Source organism: Pavona decussata, unplaced genomic scaffold (assembly GCF_977016875.1).
Source record: "Pavona decussata unplaced genomic scaffold, jaPavDecu1.1 SCAFFOLD_180, whole genome shotgun sequence".
Classification (NCBI taxonomy): Eukaryota; Metazoa; Cnidaria; class Anthozoa; order Scleractinia; family Agariciidae; genus Pavona; species Pavona decussata.
The window spans coordinates 1,271,714-1,288,534 of NW_028145590.1; the positions used below are offsets into that span (position 1 = coordinate 1,271,714).

A 16,821-nucleotide genomic window follows, 5' to 3' on the forward strand; every position below is an offset into this window, starting at 1 on the left:
GTGTCGAAGGGCTGGGTAAATATGTTATTAAAAATGCGAAAAAAGGTCAGCTAGCATTTGGTCAAAAAAACAGCTAATAAAATCAGGAAATAGAATTCCGTTTCCTAAAACGTTTTCCAACTTGATTTTTCAGCTTAAGTATTTGAGCAGATCAATATGTATTTGGGCAAACAGAAGACAGCATTTTAAGTATTTTGTTTAAAATTTTGTCACTAGTGTACCCTTAATTCAATTCAATTTAATTTGGTATTCACACTTACTCGAATGAAATACAATATATTTTACAGTAACAAAAAAATTAAACATACAGAGCAATTTATTTAAGTGATTTTACCTTCTAGGGAAGAAGTGCGTAGCGGCCAAAGGAGCAAGGCTTTCGTGTTGGCCACTACCTCTGTGCAGTTACAAATAAAATGGGCGAAGTAGAATTTATAACACTGGTTATAGAGCTCTGATAGTTAAATTAGGCTTGGGAGAGGAAAATAAGGTATCTAAATGATTGATGGATGAAATGGTAAACAGAATCGACGACTTGGTTCACGGTGCATAATTTTGTAAAAAGTTGAATTTTTATAAACACCTTACTTAAAGCGGAAGACTTTAATACATAACAACCCTGAATTTCAAGTTCTTGTATTTCTTTCACTTTGCAGCAGATCTGTATGAACAAGGCGTCAAACTTTTGTTTAAAGCGTTAGCACGATGAATCTATAATTTTATTTAGTCTAATACAAGTACAGTGTAAATATCGAGAATCAAAATATTGGTTTGTTTTTAAAAGGGCTGTCCTAGGTGTGCCGACTTAACGAGCCTTGGCCGCAGACGTAGTTTGAGAAATAAAGGCGCAATGGAAGTTTACGTGTATTTTTGTAGAATCTTAAACTTGTCGCTCTTGGTTCCATTAGCGCCGATACTATGAAAGCTTTTCTGCGTTCGAGATAAAGCCTCAGAAATTCGGATAGAGTCGTAAATAAAATCTGCAGTTTTTGTTAAAAAAAATTTTTGCTCAAAATCTCGTTACACAGGAAACCTAATTACTTTCGTTTCGAAGGGCTGGGTAAATGTGTTATTAAAAATGCAAAAAAAGATCAGCTACCATTTGGTAAAACAAACAGCTAATAAATTCAGGAATAGAATTCCGTTTTCTTAAAACTTTTTCCAACTTAATTTTTCTAAGTATTTTGTTTAAATTTTGTCGCTGGTGAACCCTTAATTCAATTCAATTCAATTTGTTATTCACACTTACTCGAATGAAATACAATATATTTTACAGTAAGAAAAAAATTAAACATACAGAGCAATTTATTTAAGTGATTTTACCTTCTAGGGAAGAAGTGCGTAGTGGCCAAAGGAGCGAGGGTTTCGTGTTGGCCACTACCTCTGTGCAGTTACAAATAAAATGGGCGAAGTAGAATTTACAACACTGGTTATAGAGCTCTGATAGTTAAATTAGGCTTGGAAGAGGAAAATACGGTATCTAAATGATTGATGGATGAAATGGAAAACAGAATCGACGGCTTGGTTCACGGTGCATAATATTGTAAAAAGTTGAATTTTTATAAACACCTTACTTAAAGCGGAAGACTATAATACATAGCAACCGTGAATTTCAAGTTTTTGTATTTCGTTCACTTTGCAGCAGATCTGTATGAACAAGGCCTCAAACTTTTGTTTAAACCATTAGCACGATGAATCTATTAATAATTTCAGTTAGTCTAATACAAGTACAGTGTAAATATCGAGAATCAAAATATTGGTTTGTTGTTAAAAGGGCTGTCCTAGATGTGCCGACTTTAAAGAGCTTTGGCCGCAGACATAGTTTGAGAAATAAAGCCGCAATGGAAGTTTACGTGTTTTTTTCAAGAAGCTTAAACTTGTCGCTCTTGGTTCCATTAGCGCCAATACTATGAAAGATTTTCATAATTTTCATCCAAAAAATCCAGCATGCAGGTATTAAAAGTTTAAAATTTAATTTAATTTGCTAATAAACGCAGCTTCTTTTGCTGCCTTTCTTTATTTGTTTCCTACATTTGAGAATTTGAATATTTGAACGCAGAGTTCAGCTTTTAAACATTTCTTCCGTATCCTCAGCAGTAAGAAAAACAAATCATTTTTCGAAAGCGTTTGTTAATTCATTGAAAACTAATTTCCTTTATCAATTACCTTTGAAAATAAACGGTCTTGGAATTATAGAGAAGTTCGGAAATTTAATTAGGAAATGCTAAACGCGCAGCATGCAATAATCGAGTTATGGATGCACGCGGGAGGTTGAATTGCTAGCCAGCTTCTTGAGTGCTTAGCAAACGTCCCAACGCGACAACTGCAAGCTGCACGTCCAGCATTTCTTAATTAAATTTTCCAACTTCTAAAAATCCAGGACCGTTTACTTTCATAGGTAATTGATAAAGGAAATTCGTTTTCAATGAATTAACAAATGCTTTCGAAAATTGATTGTACGGCTGGTCCGTGGTTGCACAGCTGTTGCGTCTGTTACCATTTCTTTTACAACACATGCTAATCTGCGCGTCTAGTCGACTTTAAGTACATATATACTGGCAAAATCTGACATAAAATGGGATTTATTTCTAAAATTTGTATCTTAATTCTGCTTACAGAGTACACTGTTTCTCATCCTAAAACTCTCAAAGTTATGAACTAACTTTTATTCTATTTAAAATTTAATAACCCCAAAATAGTCAACGCCCTGAAGAATCACTGATAATCGTATTCAAGTCGCGTTCACTTGCCTTGCGGCGATTCAGCAACATTTGAACAACATTCCTTCAGAAAAAATTGAACGGATGTTGGTAGAATGTTCGAGGCAAAAACCGAATTTGTGTTAGATCGGAGAAAGAAGAACTCTTTCTCTGTAGCATGACAGCCATAGGTATAAAACATGAAGGAACTTCTTTGTAATGTTTTAATACAGCTTTTAATTGGTTAAATTTTATTGTTTATAACATGATTAGGCCCATGAATAGCTAGAAGAACTGGACAAACGGAAGAACAACTAAACAAACCAGAATCGCAAACGAACGAACGAACAAACGGAAGCCCGAGCGAACGAACATCCGAGCGAGCGAACGGATAGCCGAATGACCGAGTTAACTATCAAACGGTTCGCCGAGCGCTCGCCGGCAAAAACGAACGAACGAGAAACCTAGTCAACGAACCCGCGAAACTAGATGAACAGCTGAACGACCGAGTGGACAGCTATTTTGTTTGCAGCTCTAAGCGTCTATAAGAATCGATTTTCCTGTTAAACGCAATCCAATCCGTACGCTAGTCCGAAGTGACTACATTGTTGCTGATCAATACATGGAATATCTGAGTTTCACGTTCAGTAGACAAAGTCAGTATCAATCACTCAAGTTATGCTTATTACGTATCACGCTTGTGTAGTTTCCGCTAAAAATAGCGCCTTCTCGAACAATGCGGCTCGCCATGAGTTTCACGTTCAGTAGACAAAGTCAGTATCAATCACTCAAGTTATGCTTATTACGTATCACGCTTGTGTAGTTACCACTTAAAATAGCCCCTTCTCGAACAATCAAAACTGGCTTTTATGAAATATCCCAACATTAAATGGAATTCTTTTAAGTTAGCATTTAAATGAAATGTTAGCGAATTATGATGCTTAGTATATGCCTCCTTTCCGTAAACAAGGGCTGTCCACCTCAAGCATGTTTTTGTTGAATTCAGCAAAAGAAAAATTCGTTAATGCGATATGGTTTCCAGTTTAATCCAACGTCTTGTTCTTTCTCAGGTTAATATATCCCAGACATCATTGGTTTTTATCAGAATATTGCATAGATGCAAGGTTTGATAAGAGATCGCCTGCGTGGCAGTGTAGACGTATTTCTAAGATACCAGTGATATTTCGAAAAATGTGCATCCTTCTCGTGACTCTAGCTAGTAAAAGTCTATGATAATTTTTCCCAATTTCAAGCTGGTTGGATGCACTCTGAGTAAATGTAAATGGTCTCTTTAGCCATAGAAACATATTTTTAACGACCACTCAACGACTGATAAAGGCCAGCGTCGCAGTTTAACAAGGCGAGGAATTCAGGAATTTTCCGTGGTAGGGGCCTATCTAAACAGCAATTGTAACTTCTTACCAATGAAACTAAAGAAAATGTTTGTTTTTATGTTTAAAATGGACCTGCAAACAGATGGGATTGTAATGGAGGTTACTCTGGATGGAACTTTTGCCGACAGGTTTAAATCTGGGGAATCACTACTTCAGTTAAGAAAAAAACAAATAAGATAGTAATAATTAATCCAATTAAGATAATATAAAGCTTTGTTTTTCATTTCAATTTTAATTTCAATATCAAGGCGTAAAATGAATGCTATAATTTCGTTCGCCTTGTCTTGTGACTATATTGTCAGAGAAATATTGGTCAGATTCAGCGTATATTTACATTCGTTCGAATTTCGTGATAAAAGTCCATCAGGGCTGATGTCTTTCTTTGTTTGCTTTCAAAATTTAAGAAATTTGGGATTTGAACTTCTAGTTCAGTCTTGAAACCTCGCCCTCAGATCAACCCCAGGAAGGGACAATATGATAAAATTCATTTTTCGAACGCAGCTATGAATGATTTCAACACGAAAATTGAGGGGGAAATTCCAATTTCTATTTTTGTTAATCAATCAAACATGAAAATAAGACACCCTAATATGCAGAATTAAAAACAAAAGCTAGAAAAATTAAACAAAGATAACGGAACCTTCAACTTGTAGGTGGTACGTGCTTGGATTAGTTCTGTTGTGACGGATTTTTATTAGTCCGCCGAGTTTAACCAAAATAATTCAGAGTTTAAAATATAGGCATTCCTTTCAATGCTGGAGATACCACCGGGTACTTTCTTGGTCGAGTTTGTTGGACTGACTTCGGAGGGATAGGGAAAGACTCCGCGTTCCACCAATGTGAAATCATGTTTGGAGGAACTTAAAATGTCTACTCTAGTATTCTTCAGACAAAGGCGACGACTTTAAGCGGGCACGCGAAAAGTTAGAGAAGCGACCGCTGCAAAACTCAAGAATGCGATATCCGAGTAATTTGAGTACGTATTTTCTGAAAGACCTTTTGCTGTCATCTGTTCTACAGAAGAGCATATTCAGATAAACACTGTTTATCTCATCTAGTTAGTTAAGTTAAAAGGTTGAGATCGTTCAGTACCTTTCAGTTGTATCACCGTACTTCCACTCGGTCAAGTCAGCTCCAAAGCACAAACGGACAGTTCGCTAATTTGAAATTGAACTGAACTTTGTTACTGATCAACCGAATAAAATCAGCTGAAGGAGGGGACAAACCTATCAATCATTGGAGTCTTGCATTTCAATCACACGTGCGTTTTAGTGTAGTTGCTAGTGACAACTGAACAGCCATGCTTTTCCGAGTCATGGTTGCGTTTGAGCTAAAGCCTCAGAAACTCGGATAGAGCTGTAAATAGAATCTACAGTTTTCGTTGAAAAACTTTTTGAACAAAATGTCGTTACACGGGAAACCTAATTTCTTTCGTTTCGAAGGGCTGGGTAAATATGTTATTAAAAATGCAAAAAAAAGGTCAGCTACCATTTGTTAAAACAATCAGCTAGTAAATTCAGGAAGTAGAATTCCGTTTCCTAAAGTATAAGTATTCGAGCAGATCAATATGTATTTGGGCACACAGAAGACAGCATTTTAAGTATATTGTTTAAATTTTGTTCTGGTGAACCCTTAATTTAATTCAATTCAATTCAATTTGTTATTCACACTTACTAGAATGAAACTCAATATATTTTACAGCAAGAAAAAAATTAAACATACAGAGCAATTTATTTAAGTGATTTTACCCTCTAGGGAAGAAGTGCGTAGCGGCCAAAGGAGCAAGGCTTTCGTGTAGGCCACTAACTCTGTGCAGTTACAAATAAAATGGGCGAAGTAGAATTTATAACACTGGTTATAGAGCTCTGCTAGTTAAATTAGGCTTGGGAGAGGAAAATAAGGTATTTAAATGATTGATGGACGAAATGGAAAACAGAATCGACGGCTTGGTTCACGGTGCATAATATTATAAAAAGTTGAATTTTTATAAAAACCTTACTTAAAGCGGAAGACTATAATACATAGCAACCGTGAATTTCAAGTTTTTGTATTTCGATCACTTTGCAGCAGATCTGTATGAATCGTTAAACTTTTGTTTAAACCATTAGCACGATGAATCTATAATTTTATTTAGTCTAATACAAGTACAGTGTAAATATCGAGAATCAAAATATTGGTTTGTTTTTAAAAGGGCTGTCCTAGATGTGCCGAGTTTAAAGAGCTTTGGCCGCAGACATAGTTTGAGAAATAAAGCCACAATGAAAGTTTATGTGTTTTTTCAAGAAGCTTAAACTTGTGGCTCTTGGTTCCGATTAAGCGCCGAAACTATGAAAGATTTTGATAAGACCTTCATCCGAAATAATCCAGCATGCAGGTATTACAATGTTTAAAATTTAATTTGATCAGCTAATAAACGCATCTTTTTTTGCTTCCTTATGAATATTTGAGTATTTGAACGCAGAGTTCTTTTCTTCGGTATCCTCACCAGGAAGATCAGGCTAGAAAAAAAAATCGTTTTCGAAAGCGTTTGTTAATTCATTGAAAACTAATTTCCTTTATCAATTACCTTTGAAAATAAACGGTCTTGGAATTATAGAGAAGTTCGAAAATTTAATTAAGAAATTCCAAACACTCGGGAGGTTGAATTGCAACTGAGCTGCTTGATCATGAGTTCTTAGCAAACCTCCCAACTCGACAACTGGAAGCTGCACGTCTAGCATTTCTTAATTAAATTTTCCAACTTCTAAAATTCCAGGACCCTTTACTTTCATAGGTTATTGATAAAGGAACTTCGTTTTCAATGAATTAACAAACGCTTTCGAAAATTGATTGCACGGCTGGTTCGTGGTTACACGGCTGTGGCGTTTACCATTTCTTTAATAACACATGCTAACCAGGAAGGGTTCTTTTTAATTAAGATAATTGATATCGTTCACGCGTCTACTCCACTTTAAGTACTTATATGCTGGCAAAATCTGACACAAAATGGGATTTATTTCTGAAATTTCTATCGTAATTCTGCTTACAGAGTACACTGTTTCTCATCCTAAAACTCTCAAAGTCAATTATTATTTTAAAATAGTATGATAGCGCGAAAGAAATTCACGAGAGCAGAATAAGCTCATACTGACGTGCGCATTTCAATAAGAAAGGTTTTCCTGAAAAGATTACAACACAACAATAAATCAGTCTGAAAGAAGAGCTATGAACTAACTTTTGTTCTATTTAAAATTTATAATTACCCCAAAATAGTCAACGCACTGAAGAATCACTGATAATCGTATTCAAGTCTCGTTCACTTGCCTTGCAGCGATTCAGCAACATTTGAAGAACATTCCTTCATCAAAAATTGAACGGATGTTGGTAAAATATCAGAAGCAAAAACTGGACGGAGTTTTCAGAACAGAGGAAATGTTGAATCGATGTTGATTGAAAGCTTTAAGCACTTTTAAAATTAATTCAACGTTCTTTTAACAAGCTTTCAACATCTTTTTTACCTTACACTGAGAAAACCCTCAGCACTCACCTTCGTCAACACAGCCAACTCTTAAACACAATCCGATCTGTATACGCTAGTGCGAAGTGGCTAGATTCTTGCTGATCAATACATGGAATATATTTAACGTTCGCAGTAGACAAAGTCAGTATCAATCACTCAAGTTATGCTTATTACGTATCATCCGTTCCGTGTAGTTGCCACTAACAATAGCTCCTTCTCGAACAATCAAAACCGGCATTTATCAAATATCCCAATATTAAATGGAATACGAAACGGGCTTTAAGAATACATTCTCTCTGCGGTCGTCCTCAACACTCTAATAGTTTTATTGAATTCTTACCTTTTCGTTGAATTCAGTAAAAGGAAAATTCGTTTATGCGATGTTGTTGCCAGTTTAATTCAACGTCTCGTTCTTTCTCATAAATATATCCCAGACATCATTGGTTTTTCTTAGAACATTGCTACGATGCAAAGTTTGATAAGAGATCGTCTGTGTGGCAGCGTAAATTTATTTCTAAGGTACCAGTCATATTTCGAAAAATGTGCATCCTTCTCATGACTTTAGCTAGTCAAAGTCTATGGTAATTTTTAACCTTACTTTAAGTCAGGATATACATGAATAATTCTTAGACGGATACCAGGTGATGAGGAAAAAGTCAAAACTGGCGAATGAAATGACCGTTTTTCCTTTGTTTTTTTTTCGTTTTTCCTCAACTGAGTCCCCGCTAAGCAAAGTCTTAAATGCCTTACTGAGGGCTAGCAAATCCCAGATACAAGTGCAGTGCTTGCAATTGCTTCAAACTCTGTTTAATTAGCCTAAAGATCGGAAACGATCCTGTCCATTTCCAGTTTTGCTTTTCCAGAATAGCGTCAAAGAAACGATTCCTTAATAAAGACATTTTGTTTCAGCAGAAGTAATTTTTCTAGTTTCAGATGTCGACGAATGCGCGGAAAATTCAACCATCTGTGAAAACGGCAAGTTTTGTGACAACACGCCAGGAACGCACGCTTGTCGAGGTATTAAAATAGGGGTATATCAAAAGCACCTTTTTGCGTTTTTCATGTGCAGAGAAAGCAAACTGTGTGGACGAAAATATGAATGGGAATGTTGAATACTCAGAACGAAACAACTGAGGAACAAAGAATCCGCAAGACTAAGCGTTCCAATATTGACGTCACAGCCCAACTATCCCCAGTCTCCCGTTTTGCGCGGTATTGTACCGAACCGGTACTCTCGCAATAACATAAAGAAACTTCCCTTATCAACTTTGTTACAATTGAAAGCTGAGGTTTCTTAGTCACCCCTTTTTAAGCTTTGTACTGCGTACAAGATAAACGTTTTCGATTTCTCATCGCGCAGGTGCAAAATTATTTCAATAGTTAAAATACAGTAGTTTGTACATTGCATCCTATTTATACGGTCATAAGGCAACGTATGACCGCTGCCTGTATCTAGTACCACGAGAGCCTTGAGGTTCCACAGCATCTCCTATTTAAAGCCAAAAAGAAACATGATGTGATAAACAAATTTGTTCTTTCAGTTTGTGACTCCGCCTGTGAGACTTGCATTGGAGAAGGGTCACGGGAATGCACGAAATGTAAATCAGGATACAAAATGGTTGACAATGAGTGCAAAGGTATTGAACAGCCATTCAATGCGGATGTCTTGTTAAACAGATTTTTACAGTATTATAAGATCCTTACCTTCCCTCTGAGTGTCCTCTCTCTATATATATAGCTCAAGATCAGGCCCTGGCTCAAGATAAAGACCCTACATTTTTTTAAAAATTGAATCCATTCTTTGTTTTCTTAGACGTCCTCTAAGATAATTATCATCGAACGGTTGGTTCAAATTTTCAAAAAGTAGACCAGAAGCACCGCAGAGAGCTCCTTTCGTAACAACAAAGTAGATGAAATGATAATTAATTTTGACTTCAAGATGTCGTTTGTTCTATATAATTTTACAGATGTGGATGAATGTTCTACAGAAGAACACGATTGCGAGAAAGCCACACAAAGCTGCAGAAACATGCCGGGGTAGCTTCACTTGCGACTGCAAGAAAGGCTTCAAACGTGACGGTGACAAATGTGTGAAGAAAGAAAAGAAAGGTAAAACGACGGCGCAAAACACAAAGACCGAAGAACAACAGCTAGAAGAAGAACTAGCCAAAGGCAACTACTACACTGAACTTCAAATGAAACTTGGTTCTGTCTCATATGCTGGGTTTTTCGCTTGTGTGGTTGCCGCTGTGATGAAACGAAGTAGGCTTGCTATCGAAATACTGACGCTTGCGTACGGATGTATATTGTGGTTTTAAGAACATAACTGACGATGGAACCTGCTGTATGGGAACTGGAGCCCATCGGCTTCTTAGAGTCAAAATTTGACTTTCTGTCTGTGGATGAAATCCAATAGTGTGTCCGTTCAAATGAAAGTTACTGAGCAGTACTTTCCTGTGGTGCTGTTTATTATGCTACAAGGTGGTTCAGACTTTTGACTCAGTGGATGTAATCCTAAAGTGTGACCATTCAAATGAAAGCTACTGAACACTAGTTTTCTGGGCGATGTTCATCATTTGGTTAGCTCTTTTTTGTCGGTAGATGAAATCCTGTGAATTTTGACTATTACAACAAGATCAATTGAGCAAAACATCCGATCTAAGGAAGCTGTTCGTGCTCGAATTTCCTTTTTGCAATACGGCAGCATTTTAAGTAAAGGAGACTAGTTAACCACAACGGTTAATTTTGCTGTAGCAATGAAAACGTAACTAACCAGAATGCGTCTGCGCAATAGGTTTGGACAAAACGAACACTTTGTTTAAGTAAAGGTTTTGGACAGAAATGTTTTGGATAATAAAGGTTTGTCAACTATATTAAACAGGAGAGTTTTCGGGGCATTAAAACTCGTTGTACAATTAGGTATGGTGGCTCGTGTACAAATCAGTATGGAGAATAGGAAAAAGCGAACAGAGTAGATAAAAAAATAGCTATGCCGCATTCACACTCAGGCATTTTATTCGGTTTTATTCGAAAACGGATTTTCAAAAACATTTTTCGTCACTTGTTTTGTAAAGTTCATGTTACTTCATCGTTTTCGAATTCTTACATTTTCGTTTGTTTCCGCGCCAAACTATATATTTGCTTGATTTTACTTTGCACTCGATTTTGGAAATCTGTTTTCGATCATCTGCGCGTGGACAGAAGGCCTGACCGTAGTAAAAAAAAAAAATAACGTTGAAGGTCTGGTCCTGAATAATACCAGGAACTGTCCATGTGTGAAGGTAATATGTCACGTAATACGCGTCACACCATCCTTAGGCGTGATTCTACTTTATGTACTTGCCTCTTATCTTTGCCAAGTTCTGGTGTCACTTTTGCTGCTTTTTCTCTGCTTCCTCCGACGGTTTCTCTGTTAAGCTGCCGTTTGCAAACTGTTGCGTTTGTTTATTTTCTTTTTCTTTTTTGTTGTTAAATGTAGAAGTTGTGAACGATGATGAAGATGATGACGATGACGATGAAGATGAGGAATTTGATAAGGAAGTGACAGACCCGGACAATAGCAAAAGTGACTCCAGTAAACGCGAGGAGTTATGACACACAACTTTGTAAAATTCTACCGAAGAACCTTAATAAATTATTTGTTAGTAATAAATTTCATTTTAATTAAAGATTGTTGGGTAACTTGGGTGGATAGTAGCTTTTATTCAACGGCGATAACACGAGCGTGGACCACGAGTCGTGTGGCAACCTCGTTCCCAGGCTCCTCTCTCTTCCTCTCTCTATGCTTCACAGACAAGCGCAAACGCAAGCATTAGAATAATTGTGTGAACTAGGGTAAGACGGGTAGTATGGCGGTTGATGTGTGTCAAAATTAGTCTAGTAAAATTTATTGAGGGGTTTCCTGTATTTGGACTGTTGTCTTGTATTTTAATAGCCGACTGCTTTGTCATTTTGAGTGTGTTGCCATTCTGAGACCGTTCTCATTTTGCGTATGTGCGCTCACTTTGAATGCGTTTTCATTTTGAGTGTGCTCTCAGTCAGAGTGTACTCTCACTTTCCGCCAGCCAGTTCCTAAACCCGGAAAGGCAAAAGGGTCAGGAGGTCAGAGCTTTGATTTGACCGATTCATTACCCCATCAAACCACAAACCGCGTACAAAAACACGCTCCCTCTTCGTACTTGCCGATCCTTTATATCAACCTACAGGACATATATCGTAGAACAGAGCGATCTAAACTTGACAATTTCTCACCAATAGTTCCTAGTCATAAACGCAGGCGACCATTTTTAACGCTAAGTAACATGGGACAAATTCGTCGAAGAATTCGTCGCGAATTCGTCGAAGACCTTGTCTGGCCACCGGACGGCGGCACAAAGCCAAAGAGGCTCTGTGCTCCTGTAAGACATAAGTTTGTCTGTTCTCCGTCGGATTCATTTGCGAGGTTTGTGTAACTCTATCACATTATTGCAATTGCTGCGCAACATTTATAAGATTTCTTACGCATTGTTGTAAAACGTCTTTGGCGCTAGCATCCTCCGAGTTCATATTTGGGCCCGCCATTATAGCGAAGACCTTGTCTGGCCACCGGATGGCGGCACAAAGCCAAAGAGGCTCTGTGCTCCTGTAAGACATAAGTTTGTCTGTTCTCCGTCGGATTCATTTGCGAGGTTTGTGTAACTCTATCACATGATTGCAATTGCTGCGCAACATTTATAAGATTTCTTGCGCATTGTTGTAAAACGTCTTTGGCGCTAGCATCCTCCGAGTTCATATTTGGGGCCGCCATTACAGCTTCGAACTTCTAGTGCTGCTTGGTAACCGTGCTGCTTCGAGTGGGGAATGAGATCGAGAAACGCGAGCGTGGGCTCTTGGGATATTGTCGAAATGAGAACATACTCAAAATGCAAGCATGCTCAAAATGAGAGCACTCTAGAAATAGGAGCATTCTCGAAATGGGGACGGACTCAAAATGGGAACTGGCTGGCTGAAAATGAGAGTACACTCTGACTGAGAGCACACTCAAAATGAGAACGCATCCAAAATGAGCGCACATACGCAAAATGAGAATGGCCTCAAAATGGCAACACACACAAAATGACAAATCAGTCGGCTATTAAAATACAAGACAACAGTCAAAATACAGGAAACCCCTCAATAAATTTTACTAGACTAATTTTGACACACATCAACCGCCATAGGGGGTAGTGCTCTTGCTTGTGGTTATTTCATACTGTTCCCCACTAGTGAAATAAACGCAAGTACAAAGTGACATACACAGGCGCAGTGTTGCTTTTATGCTTATCTCACACCGGTACATACTCGTGACATAACACCCCTGACATAAGCATAAAAAAACCAGTTTCTTTATGCTTCTGTTAATGTTTGTGGTTATGTTTACCACACAAATGGGAACCAGACTTGATGTCTTGCTTTGTGCTTGTTTTACCTCACGCATGTTTAGGTTCTTCGAGTTCTAATTGGCTCGTTTTCATATTTAGACTCCTTTGAAAAAGGTCCCTTCCCAGAAAACGAAACCCGCTCTTTGGTCCAACATGGAGGCACGAACTGAACAGTCATTTTGAAGCCGGATGCCGTTGGCCTCGGAAACTGTACTTTTATGAGTGGTTCAAAACCCTTCATTATTGTTTAAATACAAAAGATCATTCCATAGGCGTTTTGCATTTAGCCAAAATGTTGGATTCCACCGATTGAAGCACAGGGGAAAACCTGTGGACATATCGGAAATTTCCCCGGACAAATTAATTGCCTTCGGTTTGAACGGAAATTCACTTGCACAAAAATTTCGTCTCCATTTCCAGGAGAAGATGGTTTCACGGTTGAATTTTATACGTTTTTTTTCGATCTGCTAGGACACGATCTTGTTGCTAGTTTCAATGCGGCCTACGATGCAAATGAACTCACCATTTCACAACGAAGAGGCGTTATTACTTTAATTCCCAAAGAAGATGGCTCGCTACTAGAACTTTCAAACTGGAGACCGGTAACACTGCTAAACGTTGATTGCAAGATAGCAACTAAGGCAATAGCAAGGAGAATAGAACCATTATTACCAAATCTAGTGCACACTGATTAAACCGGTTTTATCAAAGGAAGATATATCAGGGAAAATATTAGGCTAATAATCGACATAACGGAACATACGAAGCCAGAAAGCATACCTGGCATTCTAGTATCTCTAGACTTTCGGAAAGCTTTTGATTCTCTAGAATGGTCGTTCATGATGAAAGCATTTCGGAACAAGTATTAAACGATGGATCAGTACATTCTATACAAAAATTGAGAGCGCGGCAATAAACAATGGTTTCATGACCAACTGCTTTAGACCGTCAATAGGAGTGCGACAGGGGTGTCCCCTTTCTTCGTACTTATTTGTGCTTTCCACGGAGATATTATCCAGTAAAATCAGACAAGAACCAAGCATAACAGGAATCAAAATATTCGGACACGAAATCAAACTGAGCCAATTCGCGGACGACACAAACCTTTTCTGCCAAAGTTGGGGTGGTGCGTGGATTGGAATCCTGAGAAATCAGAGAGACGATAAGCTGTACTGGATTGATGGCTCTCCAGTAGCCGGGGGATATACTGCTTGGACGGCGGGGAATCCAAGCAACAACGGGGGTAGGGAGGATTGTGGTCACATAATGGGTTATGTTGGCGCAAGCTGGGAGCACCAAAACAGAAAGTGGAATGATGTACACTGCAATTTGATGGAACCTAATTTTATTAATAACTACCCAGTTATTCTTTGCGAGAAGTCCATTTAGGGCGGCTAGCTCCTTCTCAGCGTATAGCTGGGAAAGTAGTTTGGGTAAAGCTGTAAGGCTAGTTTAATCGTGGCCTTAAATTAAGGTAATTAAGTTGAACTGAGGTGAACGCGGCTATGTTAGGCTCTTTTAAGCTACCAACCAATCGTTGTTATCGACTTGAGGTTTATTCAAAAGCGATTTGCAGTCGCTTGTAGTCAAATTGTATTGTAGGTTAAGATCAACTTTGAGTTAAATAAAAAAAAGGTGTTGGAAACATTAACTCGATTTTTTTTTTATTTTGTGGCTTTTCAAACACTGTAATTTGTAGGGTGTTTAGTCTTCTATCCTTTCACTTTCTCTCCCACCTTGATAAAAATCTGAGCCAGAGGACAGCCAGAGAGGTGATCATGACAACTGTGTGTCGTGGGGCGTATTGATAAAAAAGGTGGCATGCAATGGAAACCAACAACCTATCGTGACAAATTGTTATTAATGATGGAAGAGTTGAATCTCTCCGACGTATTTAGGAAGAAGAACCCATCTAAAAAAAGTTTTACGTACGAATCTAAATATCTAAAAGTCAAATCAAGAATAAATTTTTTCTGATGTCAACTTCCATTATGCTATTTAATAATAGAGAAATCTTAATAAACGGGAAGCCATTTTATTACAACGAATGGCATCTTAATGGTATATTTTCTATCCGGGATGTTTTAAATGATGAGGGGAAATTTCTTTCCTATCAGGAATTCCTCCAAAAATACCGTCCCCTTAACTGCAATTTTCTTCGATATTTTCAAGTCATTGCAGCAATTCCGAAACATCTGCGAGAAAAGGCAGATCAGACTTCGCTTAAAAAACGCAAATTCGAAAAGGACAACTTTATATTCTCTCTGTCGCCAACTTAATAAACTTACTCAAGGTGAAAAGCAAAGATTTCTATTGGCTTATTACAAAAAAGTTTGTAACTAAGGCTACTGGTTCAAGGAAATGGGAACACGAAATTCAGTCGATGAATTTGAGTTGGCCTTGCTATTTTAGTAAGTTGAAGCTTATCTGTAAGGAACCTAAACTTAGAGAATGCTATTATAAATTATTACATAGAATTATTGTTACAAAGAAGGAATTGTATTAGTTTGGTATTGAAAATAACAAAGACTGCCTATACTGTAATGTAGGTGACTCGATGGGTCATACTTTCATCGACTGCCACTTTTCCAAGTCCTTTATCAGTAACGTTGTGGAATGGTTCAACAGGGAACATGCCACCTCCTTTTCACCCTCCACCGAAGAATTTCTATTTGGTAAATTTTGTAATGATCAGTTATCGTCTTCAGATATGTCGCTTAAAAAGCTTAATTATTGCTTGTTATTTGCAAAACATTATCTATACTGTCAAAAACTGAACAAAAAACAAATCAACTTTGATGAGTTTAAGCAACGTATTGCCTTCAAACTTCGCATTGGAGGCCTTTCATAATTCAATCACTTTAATATTCATTATTTACTTAGTCTATATTTAACATGCCTGTTACAACTTGTGTTTGTGTGTACGTTTTTGTAAATGTGTCCAGTGTTGTGTAACTGTGTGCATGTGGTTTAAAATAATGCAAACGGACCTTTATATGTGTCAGCACTACCAGAGATATTTGTAACTTTATTTTTGAAATGTAAACCTACAAATTGTAATCTTGTTATTTCCAATAATGATTTGCATTAAAAAAAAAAAACGCAAACGCTTGAATTTGTATAAACAGAGAAGTCGGAACCTTCACATCAAAGATAATCCAAATTATTCACAAAAGCTTCTTGCCATTAAGATCATGCGTGCTTCAATTTCCTGCCAAACCATTGTTATAATAAGTCAAAACAAATAAAAAATTCTGTCTGAGCGCCACGCGTACGGCAGCTTAGAAACATCATGTTGAAGGATCGATGGTATACAAGCTTCCTTTTCCCGGTTAGCCACAATGATTAACAAATGAATACAAACTTAGAATATTCTCTCTCTCTCTCTCTCTCTCTCTCTCTCTCTCTCTCTCTCTCTCTCTCTCTCTCTCTCTCTCTCTCTCTCTCTCTCTCTCTCTCTCTCTCTCTCTCTCTCTCTCTCTCTCTCTCTCTCTCTCTCTCTCTCTCTCTCTCTCTCTCTCTCTCTCTCTCTCTGTCTCTCTCTGTCTCTCTCTCTCTCTCTCTCTCTCTCTCTCTCTCTCTCTCTCTCTCTCTCTCTCTCTCTCTCTCTCTCTCTCTCTCTCTCTCTCTCTCTCTCTCTCTCTCTCTCTCTGTCTCTCTCTGTCTCTCTGTCTCTCTGTCTCTCTCTCTCTCTCTCTCTCTCTATCTTCCATTCGGGGGATGTAGCCGAAGAATTGAAAATCAATGGTGTCGGGAAGAGGCCGGGTCAAAACATTTTGCAGTATAAACTCCAATATGGACGTAATAAACATGCAAGATGATCCAAATCAAGT

The 16,821-nt window shown here is 37.8% G+C and overlaps 1 protein-coding gene across 1 annotated transcript; it reads left to right on the top strand.

The window, feature by feature from the left end:
* Positions 1–8,500: 8,500 nt before the first annotated feature.
* Positions 8,501–11,259, top strand: LOC146463155 (uncharacterized). The gene is made up of 4 exons (XM_085084713.1): positions 8,501–8,606; positions 9,131–9,226; positions 9,557–9,698; positions 11,068–11,259. The coding sequence occupies exons 1-4, from the start codon at positions 8,523–8,525 to the stop codon at positions 11,181–11,183; spliced, it is 438 nt and encodes a 145-aa protein (XP_084940839.1). The 5' UTR covers positions 8,501–8,522; the 3' UTR covers positions 11,184–11,259.
* Positions 11,260–16,821: the final 5,562 nt, after the last annotated feature.